The sequence below is a fragment of the Oncorhynchus mykiss genome, chromosome 7 (genome assembly GCF_057628025.1).
Source record: "Oncorhynchus mykiss isolate SJ-2025 chromosome 7, ASM5762802v1, whole genome shotgun sequence".
NCBI lineage: Eukaryota > Metazoa > Chordata > Actinopteri > Salmoniformes > Salmonidae > Oncorhynchus > Oncorhynchus mykiss.
In genome coordinates, this window is record NC_143028.1 from 33,423,426 (window position 1) to 33,440,493 (window position 17,068).

Here is a 17,068-nt window from a genome sequence, read left to right on the forward strand (position 1 = left end):
TTGGATATTTGCATCACGTCTACCAGTTTAAAGGGCTACGAGCTATTGAATGTGGAAATCCGATAATCCAAATGCAAATGTTTTTAATTTTTCGCCGTCTTCCCAATTCAGAAAATATAATTTTCCATAGGCACGGCACTCTTTAAGAGCTATTGAAGATTGAAATCCAAAAATATTTTTTAAAATATTGTTTTTTAAGTTGTGTTTTGTTCTCCATGCAACCCCGATTCAGAATGTAACATTTTCATAGTCATTGGCATGCTTGTTTCAATTGCTGTTGACGAGAGAAAACCGAATATCCAATATTAAACTACTTTTACCGTGTGTGTGTGTGTGTGTGTGTGTGTGTGTGTGTGTGTGTGTGTGTGAGAGAGAGAGAGAGAGCGACCAAGGGGTCTTTTACAGTGAGATACAGTACAGCAGGGTTCCCCAACTTGTGGCCAGTGATTTTATTTGGACACCCAAGTTTTCTGAGCAAAACACAATAAATAAAAACATGCTTGTTTTATAGATTTTTCACTGTTGGCCATCTGCTTCAAGAGATTTTAATTTTGGAAATCTGTTCAAGCATTCCCACACATAATAGACGTGATCGTATACAAATGTAAGCAAGGTTTGCAGTCAAATGATCTGTAATTATGTTCTGGACCCCCGTATCAGAATCGAGTTGTGTAGAGTGTAACACACCAAGTAGGCCTATAGGAAATGTAGTCATTGGTGTGATTTCTAATCCTCTCTCTACAGTGATTTTCTCTTTTGAATAGTAGAGTCTATTCACCATGGGATGGTAATCTACATCATCTTATTTTTTTAAATTTTTAAATGTAGATTAATAATGGTTAATAACTTCCCATATTGCTACTGAACTTGAGCAGTGCTGACGGACTGTCAGTCCTAATGCAAGCCATAAAGTTTATAATAGGCAAACTAACGTGACTTATGTAGGGGTAGGGTGAAAAATAAATTCTATCCCAACCAATTATTACACCACATTTGACAGTTACTAAAACATGCAATAGGTTACATTGTATTTTAACTACCAGTTTGTATCTTGACCTTGGATTTACGGTGCACTTGGCACAGTGCTACTGGTGAAATCAGTTGCCACTTCAAAATGGGCAGATATCAAATATACATCTATGTTGCCATCTAAAAGGGTGTAAATGATATTTCAGATTGTGTTCTTGCCTGTTTAGTTACACACTTTGAGCAGGAAAATGGGTTGTGTCTCACCGAGCCATCCTTCTAAATCTCGTCTCCTTGACTTGGTTGTCCGAGGCTTCAATAATGAACAAATTACAATTTCATTTTTTGCTTATTTCCTACATTAGAGTACTATAAAACAGTACAAAGTGTATATATAAAACGTAGAGAGAAAAAAAGAATCTAAAAACTATACAAAACTGGAATAAAACAGATTATTTCCAAAAACAATGTGTTGTCAAAATGACTGGCACTGGAAAACATTAAAACATTGTTAGAACATACACTGAAGTAGACCCACAAAGACGGGGTTACTTTTCGCTCTGTAAGAGTTGAATAACAGTATATTTCCCAAGTTCCAAATAAAGGCATTTAGTTTATAAAATGAGAATGCCCCTAAAATCAAACCCCTGTCCATTACTGTGAGATAACATTGTCATAACTGCTGGTTTGAAAAATATGATACAAATGTGAGTACTCCCAACCTATCTGCTCTCTTACACAACAGTTGTCAAAACCTTTTCTATCAGTAAACCAAATTGGTGCGAGAATTACATTTTTTTTTTTAAACAAGTAAAAGTGCTTTGACACTCAGTTCCAGCACCTTGTATCCTTGTGTTGGTGTACAATACTTTAAAAAGTTATTTCATATTTCATCATTGACAATAAATTAAAATAAAGTAACAAACAAATGCTCTTTCATTCAAAACATAATTGTCCCTGTATTTAACAAACTACATCGTTGAAGTCACACATTTGTGTTCAAGCCCAGCACTAACACACCAGATTCGAGTAATCATGGATTTGATTATCAGTAGAGGAGTTGAAGCAGGTGTTTCTGCGCTGGAACAAAAATGTGTCACCTCTTTGATGCACCAGAGGACCAAGGTTGAGAAACATTGATGTCGGCCATTTGATGAACTGGTAACCTGGTATGGCGTGGGGTGTTTTAAAAAGCAGATCTAGTGTAGTCTGAATTCAACATCTTTACACCACTAACAATTACAGGACAGCACTGCAAAACAACATACAACCATTGTTAAATAATGCATTGCCTTCACAGTCACACAACCGCTACTTAGAAGGTTCACAAAACAGTGACATCACCCTCGGCGTTCTAAAACGTGACATCATTCCTCCGTGTTTTATCAGCCCACAGAGATTCTGAAGCAGATGACATCACTAGAATCCATGGGCTTGGTCACTGGGCTTGATCCAATGATTCCTTATGAACAGGCCATGCATGTCCAGGTAATGTAATGTTGTTAAGTTCACTACAAGGGAGGAACAGGAAAGAGTCCCAGTCCTTCAGACTGCTCTAGATGGTGATGAAGCTCAGCTTTACAGATGGTGGGCACGGTGTAGTGCAGAGAGCTGACAGCAGGGGGCTCCTCATCACCTGGAGATGAAGAGATATTCAGCAAATTTCAGAGGCACAAACACACACTAGACTTCACTAGTGAATAACGTTGGTGTTTAATATGAGGGTTTCAGCATAAAATATCCTTTACATTGTTTCTACACACTTAGTAAAATAAACTTATTTGAAAATGCCATTGTTGATTAGATGCCTTTTTAATTAGACAATTTTCTCTTGAACCATTTGGTCTATCTGCTAGAAACTCATGGACAAACATTTTTTAATTTTTTTTAGAAGTTATTCAAGTATAAATGACCAAAGTTACCATAGATTACCTGTTAATTACAGAAGATTCTGGTAATTTTGGTAAATTAACAGTAGTTTTGCAACCCTAAACGTCACTAATGGTGAAATAGAAACAACCAGTGGTGGAAATGAGTCCGTATACAGTGCCTTGCGAAAGTATTCGGCCCCCTTGAACACCATGCCCACTGTCAAACATGGTGGTGGCAGCATCATGGTTTGGGCCTGCTTTTCTTCAGCAGGGACAGGGAAGATGGTTAAAATTGATGGGAAGATGGATGGAGCCAAATACAGGACCATTCTGGAAGAAAACCTGATGTAGTCTGCAAAAGACCTGAGACTGGGACGGAGATTTGTCTTCCAACAAGACAATGATCCAAAACATTAAGCAAAATCTACAATGGAATGGTTCAAAAATAAACATATCCAGGTGTTAGAATGGCCAAGTCAAAGTCCAGACATGAATCCAATCGAGAATCTGTGGAAAGAACTGAAAACTGCTGTTCACAAATGCTCTCCATCCAACCTCACTGAGCTCGAGCTGTTTTGCAAGGAGGAATGGGAAAAAAGTTCAGTCTCTCGATGTGCAAAACTGATAGAGACATACCCCAAGCGACTTACAGCTGTAATCGCAGCAAAAGGTGGCGCTACAAAGTATCAACTTAAGGGGGCTGAATAATTTTGCACGCCCAATTTTTCAGTTTTTGATTTGTTAAAAAAGTTTGAAATATCCAATAAATGTCGTTCCACTTCATGATTGTGTCCCACTTGTTGTTGATTCTTCACAAAAAAATACAGTTTTATATCTTTATGTTTGAAGCCTGAAATGTGGCAAAAGGTCGCAAAGTTCAAGGGGGCCGAATACTTTCGCAAGGCACTGTATGTCTGAAATTATGTCACTGACTTATCTGACTGAACCATCTCCGAATCCGATGACTCATTCTTAAATCTGACTCATAGTTAATTATCAGTCCTATTGTACTTAAATGTGAAAATGTCATACAGCATCATTTTAGGCATAGGGCTTTGAATCTGAATCATTCTCAATTTGACCACTTACTATTTTGCAATGAAAATGTCAGATAATTTTAGGCATTTTTAGACACAAAACATTGGTCTCTTACCCAGTCCGGAAGAAGATGATTCGCTGTCGGCCAGGGAGGAGGAGTCAGCCTGGTCAGGTGACAGGCCCTCCATGAGGGGGATGGACAGCTCAGAAGAGGGCACTGACAAATCATAGATCCCAGAGTCCCGGGGCATTTCTGGGGGACTGGCTGACCCATCTCCAGCCTGGGGAGGTACGACAGGCCTCAGAGACCTCAGAGCCAGAGGACCCAAACCAGACGAGGCCCCCGACGTGAACCCAGATTCCCCCTGAGAAAAGCTGGAGCTGGAGAGGCTGTTCCCAGGCCCCCCGGGTCTGTCCAGGGAACAGTGGGCCAGGCTGAGGCTGGGAGGAAGAGACGTGAGCAGCACATTCCTCATCAGAGTACCTTCGCTTTCTGATGGCAACTTAAATAAAACCTCGTTGAGCACCAGCCCAGAGTCAAACTTCTCCATGCGAGGCGACGATGATGACAATGACGTACCGTCACGCGGTGCCAGAGGAGCGGGTTTCACCTGCCTCTCGAACCAATCAGGCTCCAATGAGATGTGCTGGTGCATGTTGCAGATGGCCACGTACAGAGACCGCCCTGACTTGCTCCGGAAGTAGTTCCTCTTGCTGATGTTGAGCGGCTGCGGCTCGCGTTCCGGTAAACTGAGCTGGCGGGAGTGGAGGCGGCCGAACATCTGAGGGAGCTGATCCATGAGCTTGAACTTGGGAGCCAGGCTCAGCATGGTTGGGACGTCGCCCTCGTGGGAGTAGTCGAAGTAGACGGCCATGAAGCGAGACAGGTCCTGGTCTTTCTGGCGCGCCTCACAGAGCTTCTCCGCAATCATGGCCACTGCGACAATGAAGAGCTCTGCTCCGTTTGCTGCAGCTGCTCCACCTACACCAAAAGAAACAATGGACATATAGGAAAATCAGTGACTTTGAGTTTATCCTTGATAGTTTGTTAAAATGCATGTACTTGGCTGTACATGCATTTATTCGACTGAACATAACCAAAAAGACACCTGTTGTAACTGCCGTTGTTAATTCAGTAGATGTCTGACAATGTTTGACAATTTTGGTTTTCATTTGTCAAACAAATTAAATCAAACAATCATTCCCCCCCCCAAAAAAATATATCAAATCACCTCTGGCTGGTGATTTCCCCCTGCGGCTCTTCTCTATATAGTGCTTGAGGCCTTTGGAGCAGACAGTGATGATGTAGTGAGCCTCATCTATCTGCCGACTCAGCCAGGACATCTGGCCCTCCTTACAGATCTGCAGGTGCTCCCACAGGTCCAGAGTCACCTGAAAAAAAAATCAAAAATAGGAACTGGCGAATGGAATGGGGCGAGGTTAAACTATAATATCACCTGCAGGACTAACCACCACAGAGAGACGTAGTGATTAATATTACAGAATAGTAAACCATTTTTGAGTATTTACTGAGCTAAACTCATCACATCGGGCTGGTGGACGAGACTATTACCATTATAAAATATATGCTGCTACTACTACTAATTATACTATGAAGTCACACACTTCATGGGATCAACCAGCAGGTGGCACAAAGCACACTCCTGATTTACATTTTCCAACCCCATCACATTCAATTCTCTGGCCTGAGCCAACCCTTGGAGCCAACCCTTGGAGCCATAACCTAGCTACAAAGTTGTGTGCTTGAAGGAACATTATTTGGGAAGTTTAGTTCCTACCTCACAGCCACAGAAGTCCTGGAGGAAGAAGGCGAAGCTCTGTACGACTGTGAGGTGTTTGGGGCAGTCCTTAGTGGAGTAGCAGACAAACACCTTAGTCCGGGGCCAGGGTCTGTCTGCATTCAGAGCTGTGGTGTGAGACGATGACTCCGCACTCTCCTCATCCAGATGGGAGTAGATATTCTCTGCACAGATCAAGTTACAACACCATATACAGTATTAATACAATATGAAGACCACAAAGAAAGGTGAAGGGAAATGCATTGGCCTATTCTACTAAATGTCTACTAATGTTTGTAAATGTTGGATACTGGTTTTTTTTAAAGGTAGATTCAGTAAACAGACAGAAAGTAAACTGAGGGATTTTTTTTTTTTACAAACCTAAGTCATTGGTAAATCTAAGTGCTGGCGGTAAGTAGCATTATAGGTCCGGGGGTGTGTCAGATTGGTTTTTGGTTGCTATTCTAACAGCCGTTATTATGAGCTGGGTTTGATGAATAAACAAGTTGTAGGTGTGACGAGGGCTTGGCCAATCAAGGCATTTCATGGCTTAATACTGCATGCATTTGCATACTGTCAATCGGCTGAGGGCACGGAGTATTGTCAGAATCCACGCCATAACCAACCGCGTTACCGCTAAGACCAGACTTAAGTTGGTCTTAAATATCCCCACCAGCGTATACTGAAATTGGCACTTTGGCGCATGTTTTTAAGGACACACCTCAGATATTGCCACCCTAACCCACCTCAGCGGAAGTGACTGTTAAGACAAGACGGGTAAATTACCAATCCTGGTGCTAGGGTTTGAAAATAGAAGACAGCTTTAACAGGTGAAAAATTGCATTTGACAATTGCACTGGCTTAATACCACCTGCAAATAGAGCCCTGAGCGTGAAATGTTTTATTATTAGGAATGACGAAAAGTACCTTGTTGTTTCTTCCGGCACATTACAGTGAAGAGTGTAGCAAAGGCAGACATGATGACTAGAGGGACAGTGATGGCCATGGCTCTGATAGGCCCTGCCCACGGGGAGTGGACTGAGACGGACAACAGACAGAAAGATATTTAAATAACAAGCAAATACATTTCCAATGAACTATGAATGGGCTTTTTACTCAGCAAAGTGAACATAAAACACCCGGAAGACTTTGGCAACTCCCTAGTCATCCAGGCTTATGTAATGTGAGTTTAGTAAGTGGGTGTCAGTCCAGAGGCAATACTGTGATGTTAGCTAGTAGCAGGCAGCTCACCTTGGCTTACGTGGTACTGGGCCTGTCTTCTGGTAGTGTTGGTGTCATCTCTCAGCTGAAGCACAAATTACATATATGGAAGGAAATATGTGTGTCAGCTGAGATGGCTTCAGTGGGTTTCCATCAGTGCTGCGTCCACAATAGTAGTGCACTACTTTTAACCAGCTCCGTGAGAATCATGCTTTACCTCAATCGCATAGGTTCCTGGTATCACATCTTGAAGAACGCATGTCGTCATGGGCAGATTAAACTCCTTTGCAAAAATAGAGTAGAACAGTGCATTATTGTCATGCTGTTTCTGTAGTGATACAGAGCTGAGGAGTCTCATGCATTTCTGACTGAGGGTTTGGAATACTGACATCATAATAGTTGATTTTTTTCACCTCTTAACCAACCATATGGTTGAGGACCTAATCAGGTCATGTTTCTAAAACACAGTATGTGAGAGAGAGGGGACCTGAATGAGAGCTACAGCTAGCTAGGGGGGGGGCTTTGGCTTTTATCATTGTTCGAAAGACAGAAGTAGGGCAGGGCCGCTAGAAGACTTGACTGACAGTAGGAGGAACAGGGGAGATAAGATTTTTCTCTTTCTCTCCACAGCTAAAACAACACATCCTGGATACAAAGTGCTGTCTGTTCTGGCAACATGTGTGTGAGAGAGGAGACTCTTCTCTCCTCCAGCCCTTGAATAATGAAGTTAAGTTCTGCTGGGAATATCTTCAGTAACTCAGTGGGTCTGATCAAACGCGTCCTTTCAAATGTGATTTGCTTTTGCCAGTCAGATGGTCAGAATTTGCACCTTCACTTTTCAAAATGTTCAATTTCAACAGGTAAACCTAAACAAGCACAGGTCAAGTATTGAAATTATTTAAATAGTATTTAAAGTAGGATAGTCTATGGTGTGTCCCATGAGGTTATAGGACGTCAGAGAGAGGCCCAGACGGTAGGGGCCCGGTAGATAGAGGCCGAGGAGAAGACACGTCAACATACCATAACCGTACAACATCCCTCCTCAATGTCTGGGAAACACATTAGAAGCCGCTCAGGGTCCATATTACAAAAAAAAATGTCTCAGAGTGGGAGTGCTTATCTCGGATTTTACCTTGACCCTATTAGATAATAATGAATGAGATATGGACTTTGGGGCAGATCAGCACTGGACAGATCGGCACTCTTAGCGAAGCCTCACCAGTAAAAACGACGTGGCCAACTCATAATGTAATCATGCTCTTACCGGTTTGCAGCGTTTAAGCCTGAATGGTCCCTCCTGTCGTAGTTTGTAGTACAGGTAGTAGATGGTGAAGCCGAAGGTGGAGGGGGCGTGGTCGAAGACAACATGGAGGTTGGAGCCCAGCTGGGAGATATTGAGAGTCTTGGGCTTCCAGACTGGTCACAACCACCAGACAGAGACACAGAGACAGAGAGAGATTAATCCATGTATATGAGCATTATAGGAATTTCTGGTGGTTTCATCCATAATCATAATTTTTTTTCACAAAATTCTTTCATAACATTATTTCAATAAACAGTAGCGGACACGCAACTCAATTACAAAACAATTAGGATATAATATATAATATAATGTTACACAATATATTACATTTTAACACAATGCCGTTACGAGAGTAATTACAGTATTAGCAAACAGATATGGGAAACTTGATTACTTACATGGTTTGCAGACCAGGTTGTCTGGACCCAGTAGAACTTCACAGGCTGAAAAAAAAGACAACAGGAGTCTTCAACAACAGTTAGAATACTATTACTGTTAGCTACAACGTTATCAATAGGGCCAAGAGTTTTCCTCCCGATCAGGTCAAGAAAAACTCCTGTCCTGGCTGTATTGACATTCCAAGTTGGTGGTCGTGACTTAGCGCTGAGCTCGAGATCTAGCCTACAAACAGGGCCTGCAGTTTGAGCTGTATTTCCACTTACAGTTTGTGCGCAGGAAGGATGGGGGGAAGAAGCTGTCGTTCATGATGGTGGGGAAGGGAACAACACGGACCATGTAATCGGTCTCATAGGCCAGGCCAGGGAAGGGCTGTGAGCTCATCTTCTGTCAGGGAATAACAGCGCATACAACTGGGTAAAAATCAGCCAGCACTCACAAATTAAGTATTGCTTCGATGTATTATCAGCAGTCAAAATGGATGCGTTTCGGTCATCAAGTCTTTGAACGGCTACGGCACCCAAACACATAACTTGGTAAGACTTGAGCTAAGCTCATTCGCACACCTTACTTCCAGATGCATGGAAGAAGAAAAAAAACCTGTTTAGCAGAGTGCGGTGTGACTTACCAAAGTCTTGTAGGAGAAGTTGAGCGGTCGTGGGTCTTTGAGGATCATGTGTTGACACCGTTTGCCCTCTGGGTTCTTATCCTCCAGGTATACTCTGAAACCCTTCACATGCTCAATACCTGGACATAATAACACACACACACACACACACAATACACACGTTCAATACCTGAATAGAAACATGCACATTCAAAATCGGTGACAAAAATGCACCCATGTCAGATGACAGCATAACACCACCACACCTGTGACACTATCCCCCCCACGTATCACATACAGGAGTTCCTCGATGAAAAGTCGAGTCATACAGCAGTATAGCGTACGGTATGCTGTGGCACTTTATGCGTTTACCGTTAATGCTTGTTCACACCACCAGAGGGTATGGTTGAGCGCATCTACCACACCATTTGACCGCTGCAATTAGATGATGTATTCCCTTTTCTCCTCGACGAAAAGATAGCCGATCCTGGCCTTTAAGATTTACTTCTGATATTTCAGCTGAATATTATGGTGTTTCCATAACATGAATGAATTTGTGTTTCTATAACAAAATGTATTTTACACTCGCCTATGTAGGCCTGTAGCTCACTGTACCTAAAAACATCTGTACATACAAGTCCTTCAAAAATAGAAAATGGGCAGAATATTATAGAAAATATTTGTACGGTCAAAGGCTGACAAAAGTCGGGTCATTTCAATTTAAATGCGACTCGTTCAATTCCCCGTTCCATTCTCGTGTCGATATGGCTATAGTCCCACTAACATTCCGTTATGTAATTAAGCTTTCACGCGTGTTTTTCTGCCTTTATTATTTAAAAAAGTATTTCTGATATTTTAGCTTAATTCATATTATGGTGTTTCTATTCCAATAAAAGCACCAATGCATTTTAGACGGCCTATAGCTTACTAGGCGAGAACAGGGACAATAGTAACAGTGCATTCGAAAAGTATTCAGAACCCTTCACTTTTCCCACATTTGGTTACATTACAGCCTTATTCTAAAATGGATTAAAATCATTAAAAATTCTCAATCTACACACAGTAACCCCATAATGAAAGTAAAAACAGGTTTTTAGAAATGTAGAAAAATGGAAATATCACATTTATATAAGTACTCAGACCCCTTCACTCAGTACTTTGTTGAAGCACATTTGGCAGCGATTACAGTCTCGAGTCTTCTTAGGTATGACGCTACAATCTTGGCACACCTGTATTTGGGGAGTTTCTCCCATTCTTCTCTGCAGATCCTCTCAAGCTCTGTCAGGTTGGATGGGGAGAGTCGTTATACAGCTATTTTCAAGTGTCTCCAGAGATGCTCGATGGGTTCAAGTCCGGGCTCTGGCTGGGTGACTCAAGGACATTCAGAGACTAGTCCCGAAGCCACTTCTGCGTTGTCTTGGCTGTGTGCTAAGGGTCGTTGTGCTATTGGAAGATGAACCTTCGCCCCAGTCGGAGGTCCTGAGCAGAGTTTCATCAAGGATCTCCACTGAAAAACATCCCCACAGCATGATAATGCCACCACCATGCTTCACCGTAGGGATAGTTCCAGGTTTCCTCCAGACGTGTCACTTGGCATTTAAGCCAAAGAGTTCAATTTTGTTTTCTTCAGACCAGAGAATCTTGTTTCTCATGGTCTGAAAGTCCTTTAGGTAACTTTTGGCGAACTCCAAGCGGGCTGTCATGTGCCTTTTACTGAGGAGTGGCTTTCGTCTTCCCACTACCATAAAGGCCTGATTGGTGGAGTGCTGCAGAGATGGGAGAACCTTCCAGAAGGACAACTATCTCCACAGAGCAACTCTGGAGCCCTGTCAGATTGACCATGGGGTTCTTGGTCTCCTCTCTGACCAAGGCCCTTCTCCCCTGATTGCACAGTTTGGCCGGGCGGCCAGCTCTAGAAAGTCTTGGTGGTTCCAAACTTCTTCCATTTAAGAATGATGGAAGCCAGTGTTCTTTGGGACCTTCAACGCTGAAGAAACATTTTGGTACCCTTTCCTAGATCTGTGCCTTGACACAATCTTGTCTCGGAGCTCTACAGCCAATTCCTTCGACCTCATGGCTTGGTGTTTGCTCTGACATGCACTGTCAACTGTGGGACCTTATATAGTACCTTTCCAAATCACATCCAATCAATTGAATTTACCACAGGTGGACTCCAATCAAGTTGTAGAAACATCAAGGATGACCAATGGAAACAGGATGCACCTGAGCTCAATTGAGTCTCATAGCAAAGGGTCTGAATACAAATGTAAATAAGCTATTTCAGTTGTTTTTCCTCTGTTTTAGCTTTGTCATTATGGGTTATTGTGTATAGATTGACGATGGAAAACATGTATTTAAGCACTTTAGAATACGGCTGTAACGTAACATAATGTGGGAAAAGGGAAGGGGTCTGAAAACTCTGAATGCACGTAGTTTCGTCTTCATCTTTCATAACTCAATAAGTAGATCTTACATGCAATTCTTTTTGACTGCCTACCAAGCATTGTGTAATTGGATTTAACCTTATAGCACCAAGTTAAAAAGGTATTTTCACAGATAACTTCCATATATTGACATATACTGACATATATTGAGTGCCAAAAGTATTGGGACAATTACATTTTTTGTTGTTGTTTTGGCTCAGTGTGCCAGCACTTTGACTTTGAGGGTATTTTCATCCACATCGAGAGAACCGTATAGACATTTTTGTAAATAGTACCCCCAACAGTAGGGGACCAAAAGTATTGGGGAAAATTCACTTGTGTGTATTAAAGTAGTAACAAGTTTTGTTTACGAGGGGATATGATGTGTGATTCATTCCGTACCATCCATAATCATGGTAGCATCCACATTAATCTCGAAGTGTTGAGCAACATATATTCATATATACAAAAAAAGTGGCTCCAAAATGAGACAAAACATTTACCATTCAATTAGTTTGGGCACAAAATAATCTGTGTGCAAGCTTGATGTAATTATGAATATTGGACCAAATCCTAAACTTATGACTACTTTAGCATACAGTTGAAGTCGGAAGTTTACATACACCTTAGCCAAATATACCTCAGCTTCTAAAGCCATGACAATTTTTCAAGCTGTTTAAAGGCACCATCAAATTGGTGTATGTAAACTTCTGACCCACTGGAATTGTAATACAGTGAGTTATAACTGAAATAATCTGTCTGTAAGCAATTGTTGGAAAAATTACTTGTATCATGCACAAAGTACATGTCCTAAACGAGTTGTCAAAAATATAGTTTGTTAACAAGAAATTTGTGGAGTGGTTAAAATAACGAGATTTAATGACACCAACATAAGTGTATGTAAACTTCCGACTTCAACTGTGTGTGTGTGTGTGTGTGTGTGTGTGTGTGTGTGTGTGTGTGTGTGTGTGTGTGTGTGTGTGTGTGTATATATATATATATATTTGTCCCAATACTTTTGGTCCCCTAAAATGGAGGGACTATGTACAAAAAGTGCTGTAATTTCTAAACAGTTCACCCGATATGAATGAAAATACCCTAAAATGAAAGCTGACAGGCTGCACTTCAGCCTCAGGCATTGTATCATTACAGAGCCAAAACAACAAAAAAAAATGGTGTCACTGGCCCAATACTAGGAGCTCACTGTATCTCACATGTAAAGGACCATCTAAAGAGCAACTATGTGAATAACACATTTTTTAACCCAAAAATGTCAGATAAAACCCAAGGTCACAATATGTTACCGTTAGCAACTGTCCTTTAACTTCTAGGGTAACTTCCATAAAGCACAAACAATATTAACTGGGGCCCAAAACAATGAATAAAAACATTGCGAAAACATGACCAAAGTACACATTTTGTGAGGAAAATGTAAATCCTAATCATGAAGCGGATGTTGTTTGTGAAGTTAGTAGGAGTCCACACACATTAGCTAGTCACACACACACTTGAGGTAAGGGCATAGTATCAAACATGTTTTTATGAGAGACCATAATTTGAGCTGGCAGGAGAGAGAGGCTGTGCCCTGGCAGAGGACCACACCTGGGTTCAAAGACCATTTGAAATCTTTCAAATACTGTGTGTTTGTTTTACCCTTTATGGAGTACCAGGTGGGCAGGATTTGCACTTTTAGGACTTCTCCATTTATTCATATCAACAGGCAAGCTCAAGCAAGCACAGCTAAGCATTTGAAATGTATTTTTAATAGTATTTGAACCCAGGTATGCAGAGGACAAGAGAGAGGGTGTCTGCGTGCCAAGGAAGTATTCCCGTGCCCTTCAAAGTGTGCCAGCGCACCTCCCACGTTAATTACATTTCTTCCTTATCAGTCCGAGGCATCAGCAGAGGCAGAAAACACACATTCCCTGTGGCTTCTATTACCACTGTGGGGAGCGGAGGCTGTGTGTGTGTACGCTTAGAAGCTGAAAGAGCCTCCTCTTTGTGGTGGTGGTAACTCTACACCTCCTCCACTCCGTCCTTTACCTCTTCTACCGCCACACAGATACCATCAGCCTCACCGTCACCACGTCAGACACAGAGGAGAGAGAAAAAACTGGAAGGAAAAAGCTGTCAGACAGGTTGGGCTGTCTTCCGGAGTGTTCCCCCCCCCCCTGGCGTCGATAGCTTCAGCTTTCTAACTACTTGATTCAAAGTAGGAAAGATCCCCCCTCATTCTCGCTCTTCTGCCCTTTAAGTTTATTTTTCCTGCTTCTTTCTTTAATCCTCTACCTGAGCAGTGGTGCCCCTGTCCTAGGGATTAACCCCTGGAGAATAACATGCTACATTGTCATGAGGATCAGCCATGGCTTCAGCAGTGCCTCAGTTGACAGAAGAAGAGGAAGCCTCCCTTTCAGTCTTGCTCTCTCTGTCACACACACGCACATATAGCATGCCAACAGAGACACTTAAGACAAACACACAGTGCTTGCACACACACACACACACACACACACACACACACACACCTTCAAACATATCAGTGTTGTTGTGTAAGATATGGATCCCTTCCTCCGCTCTTCCCTCTGAGGGGCAGATCTGTGACTGTCAGGGTAGCAGAGTAAGCCTACTGGGAGAAGGTAAACTGCCCTGGGTCTTTGATGAGGACAGGCGCAAAAACACTGCACAGCACGGTGTTTTGAAGATGAGCCTTTTCTTTACCCTCCTATTCTCTCCTGTTCTCAAACCTCTTACCTCTACAAATGACTCTCCATGGTCTGAGATACTGAAGATAAACATAAACGACTCCTGTGTGCAACCAGCACACGTGTCTTCCCGCACACATACAGAGGGTTTTAAAATGTTAGTGTCTCCCAGATGTAATATGATCTACCCAAAACAATCTTGGTAGAAACATTTCAAAGTAGGTCAACCACTAACTTCTGGATACAGATTTCCGCACACTAGGAGTGACTGCTCAACTCTAACCTCAGACACTGGATTTGATTTTGCCCATTGATCTCTAGTCTGTATAATGACTATTTTATCATATGGAAGAATTTAAAATGCGTAGGGTATATGGTTCATACCTAGAGGGCTGGTCATCCAGTGGACCACCACAGCAGCCTGGCTGTCACAGGAGAGGTGGCTGAATGTCATATTGTTCACTCCATGGATGGCATGCTTCCCCAATGGACTCCAGTTCACAGAGCAGTCTGGCGGAGGAGAACAGAGGAGGAGACGACAAGAAAGAGGATATCAGAGTTAGAGTATGCCAATGACGGAGAGGAGAGGTTGTTGATTTTCTTTTAAGTCAAAACAACCTTAGTCACAATTAAATTTGTTTACAGTGTTTAGAGTCCTAAAATTAGACTCCCTTCCTCTTCTACCACACAGAGAATCACCCCCAAATCACACCTTAAAGAGAAGAAAGAGGATGGATCACAGCGCGTGGTTAAGATGGGAAGCTCAGAACAGGGCTCCCTGGATGAAGACTAATGGACAGGTGAGTGGGTGAGATTCTCTCTGAGCCAAGCCTGGGGACAAGAATGTGCAGCCATGTAAGGAGCTGTCCCCTCCTCTGCCATCTCCTTTGACTATGATCCCTATGTCCTCTCAGGTATAGGAAGAGGAGCAGTGGGCTGTGTCACACACACCCCCTGGCTCCGAGCTGCAGTCGATTGTGATGCTAAACCAGAGGGGGGCTTTTCAGAAAAGCTGTTCCCTCTGACAGTCATGGATAATAGCAGCTGACTGCTGGGGTGGTGGGGGTGGGGTGGGGGGAAGGATCAGGATTTGTTACAGGAGAGAAAACGTTGACTTCGAGATATTAACTTCTTGTTGGTGGAGGGTCTGAGACAGAATTGGCAACTTGAGGTGGTAAAAGGTCAACTTTAGTATGGAATGGAAAGGGCAGGCAGTTTTCATGCAAGGCCATGTGAAATAGTGAACACATTGAGATCGATAGCGAGAGAAAAAGAAAGGACTCACTGTCTGTTCGGAATGTGACCCCTCGCTTCCGACCATTCCCGTCAGAACTTGACTGGACCTGGAGCCCCTGCAAGAAAGAAAGATGGTGAAACCACAAGGACAACTGGCAGACAGTAATACACATCAATACAACCACCTCATGTTGCCGATGCTCAGACGGACAGGCTGCGGCCTCACAGGAATGCGAAGAAAATCAGCCTGAACAATAATCCATAGAATTACATACTTACATGGAATATTGGATCAGTACACAATAACCCAGCAGTTGGAATACTGTTGTATTGCCAGCCAAACTGAAAGTAAGAGGGGCAATTCCACGGTAACGGAATTACGGCGAGGTCTCTAGATTTTTCACTTTAAAATGTACTCCAAAGAAAAACTTCAGGTCACTTGAGTGACCCCAGTTCTCTTAAATTATGAGGGAGTCATCTTACAGCGGGATTCACCAGAATCTCCTAAGTACTTGAAGAACCAAAATCATACACGTCTGTCGGAGACAGGTCGAGTGGCGAATGAGGAAGCCCCTACCTTCACACTAAAAGAGCTATTCGCCTGCCCTCTGATCATCTCAAGCAAACCAAACGTCCTCACACTCTTGCAAGTAGGGGAACGTGGTGAGATGTCTCCCTCATAATAATCAGAGAATCGGGGTTATGCAAGGAACCTTAAGTTCTCTTTCAATTTTGTTTTTCAACATCTCACGGTGGGATATATGGCCAACTCTCAGATCACACACGAGCTCGAAGCCAGGTAGTTTCAACTTATCAACCCTCAGCGGCTCGACACCGAGGACCGTAGGCTCCAACAAAAGGTGCAGTGACGTCTAGTCGGTAGAACCTCGAAAGTAACAGGGGATGCCCAACAAGCCGGATCGCAAATACCCTGTAAGGAGATGACCTTGAACAGTGCCATACCCCTGGTGGAGTGAGCCCATAGGCCCTGCGGAGGCAGTAAGCCCTTGCTATTATAGGGCCAATGTATTAGCTTTCACAATGCAATGTGACAATTGTTGACGAGAAAGGGAGGTGCCCGGGACAAAGAGTTGGACACACTTGTGCAAAGCTCTCATCCTATCCAAGTATATGCGCAATGAGCGTACTGGACATAGAAAAGGCAGCAGGCTGGAACGCCACAAGCTCCAAGGCGAGACGATTGTAATTTGCTGCTAACCTTAGGCATAAAGGCGGGGTTGGGCAAATATGTAACTTTGGAAAAGCCCTGGGCAAACTGTAGGCACGAATGGTGAACTAACCGTGCTCATTCACTCACTTTGTGGATGTAAGGATGACCAGCAGAGCGTCTTAAAATGGAGAGATGCTTCATCTCCACGCATTCCAGCAGCTCAAAAAAAGCCAGCTGTGAAATAGCCTCAAGCACAATTGACAAATCCCATGACGGGACTAAATGCTTGGGAACTGGACGAAAGCAACATGCCCCAATCATGACACAACAACATA

At 42.8% G+C, this 17,068-nt stretch overlaps 1 protein-coding gene across 1 annotated transcript in view; it reads right to left on the reverse strand.

Moving 5' to 3' along the window:
* Positions 1–425: 425 nt before the first annotated feature.
* LOC110527723 (interleukin-17 receptor D) overlaps positions 426–17,068 on the reverse strand; it is a 58,710-nt gene continuing 42,067 nt past the window's right edge. The window contains exons 2-14 of the mRNA XM_021609186.3: positions 15,612–15,678; positions 14,711–14,836; positions 9,223–9,341; positions 8,861–8,981; positions 8,597–8,641; positions 8,160–8,311; positions 7,113–7,178; positions 6,926–6,980; positions 6,602–6,712; positions 5,675–5,859; positions 5,108–5,267; positions 3,991–4,857; positions 426–2,602 (exon numbers count right to left, since the gene is read on the reverse strand). Of these exons, the coding sequence (XP_021464861.1) occupies positions 2,478–2,602; positions 3,991–4,857; positions 5,108–5,267; positions 5,675–5,859; positions 6,602–6,712; positions 6,926–6,980; positions 7,113–7,178; positions 8,160–8,311; positions 8,597–8,641; positions 8,861–8,981; positions 9,223–9,341; positions 14,711–14,836; positions 15,612–15,678 (2,199 nt within the window). The 3' untranslated portion in view covers positions 426–2,477. The remainder of the gene's footprint in view (positions 2,603–3,990; positions 4,858–5,107; positions 5,268–5,674; positions 5,860–6,601; positions 6,713–6,925; positions 6,981–7,112; positions 7,179–8,159; positions 8,312–8,596; positions 8,642–8,860; positions 8,982–9,222; positions 9,342–14,710; positions 14,837–15,611; positions 15,679–17,068) is intronic.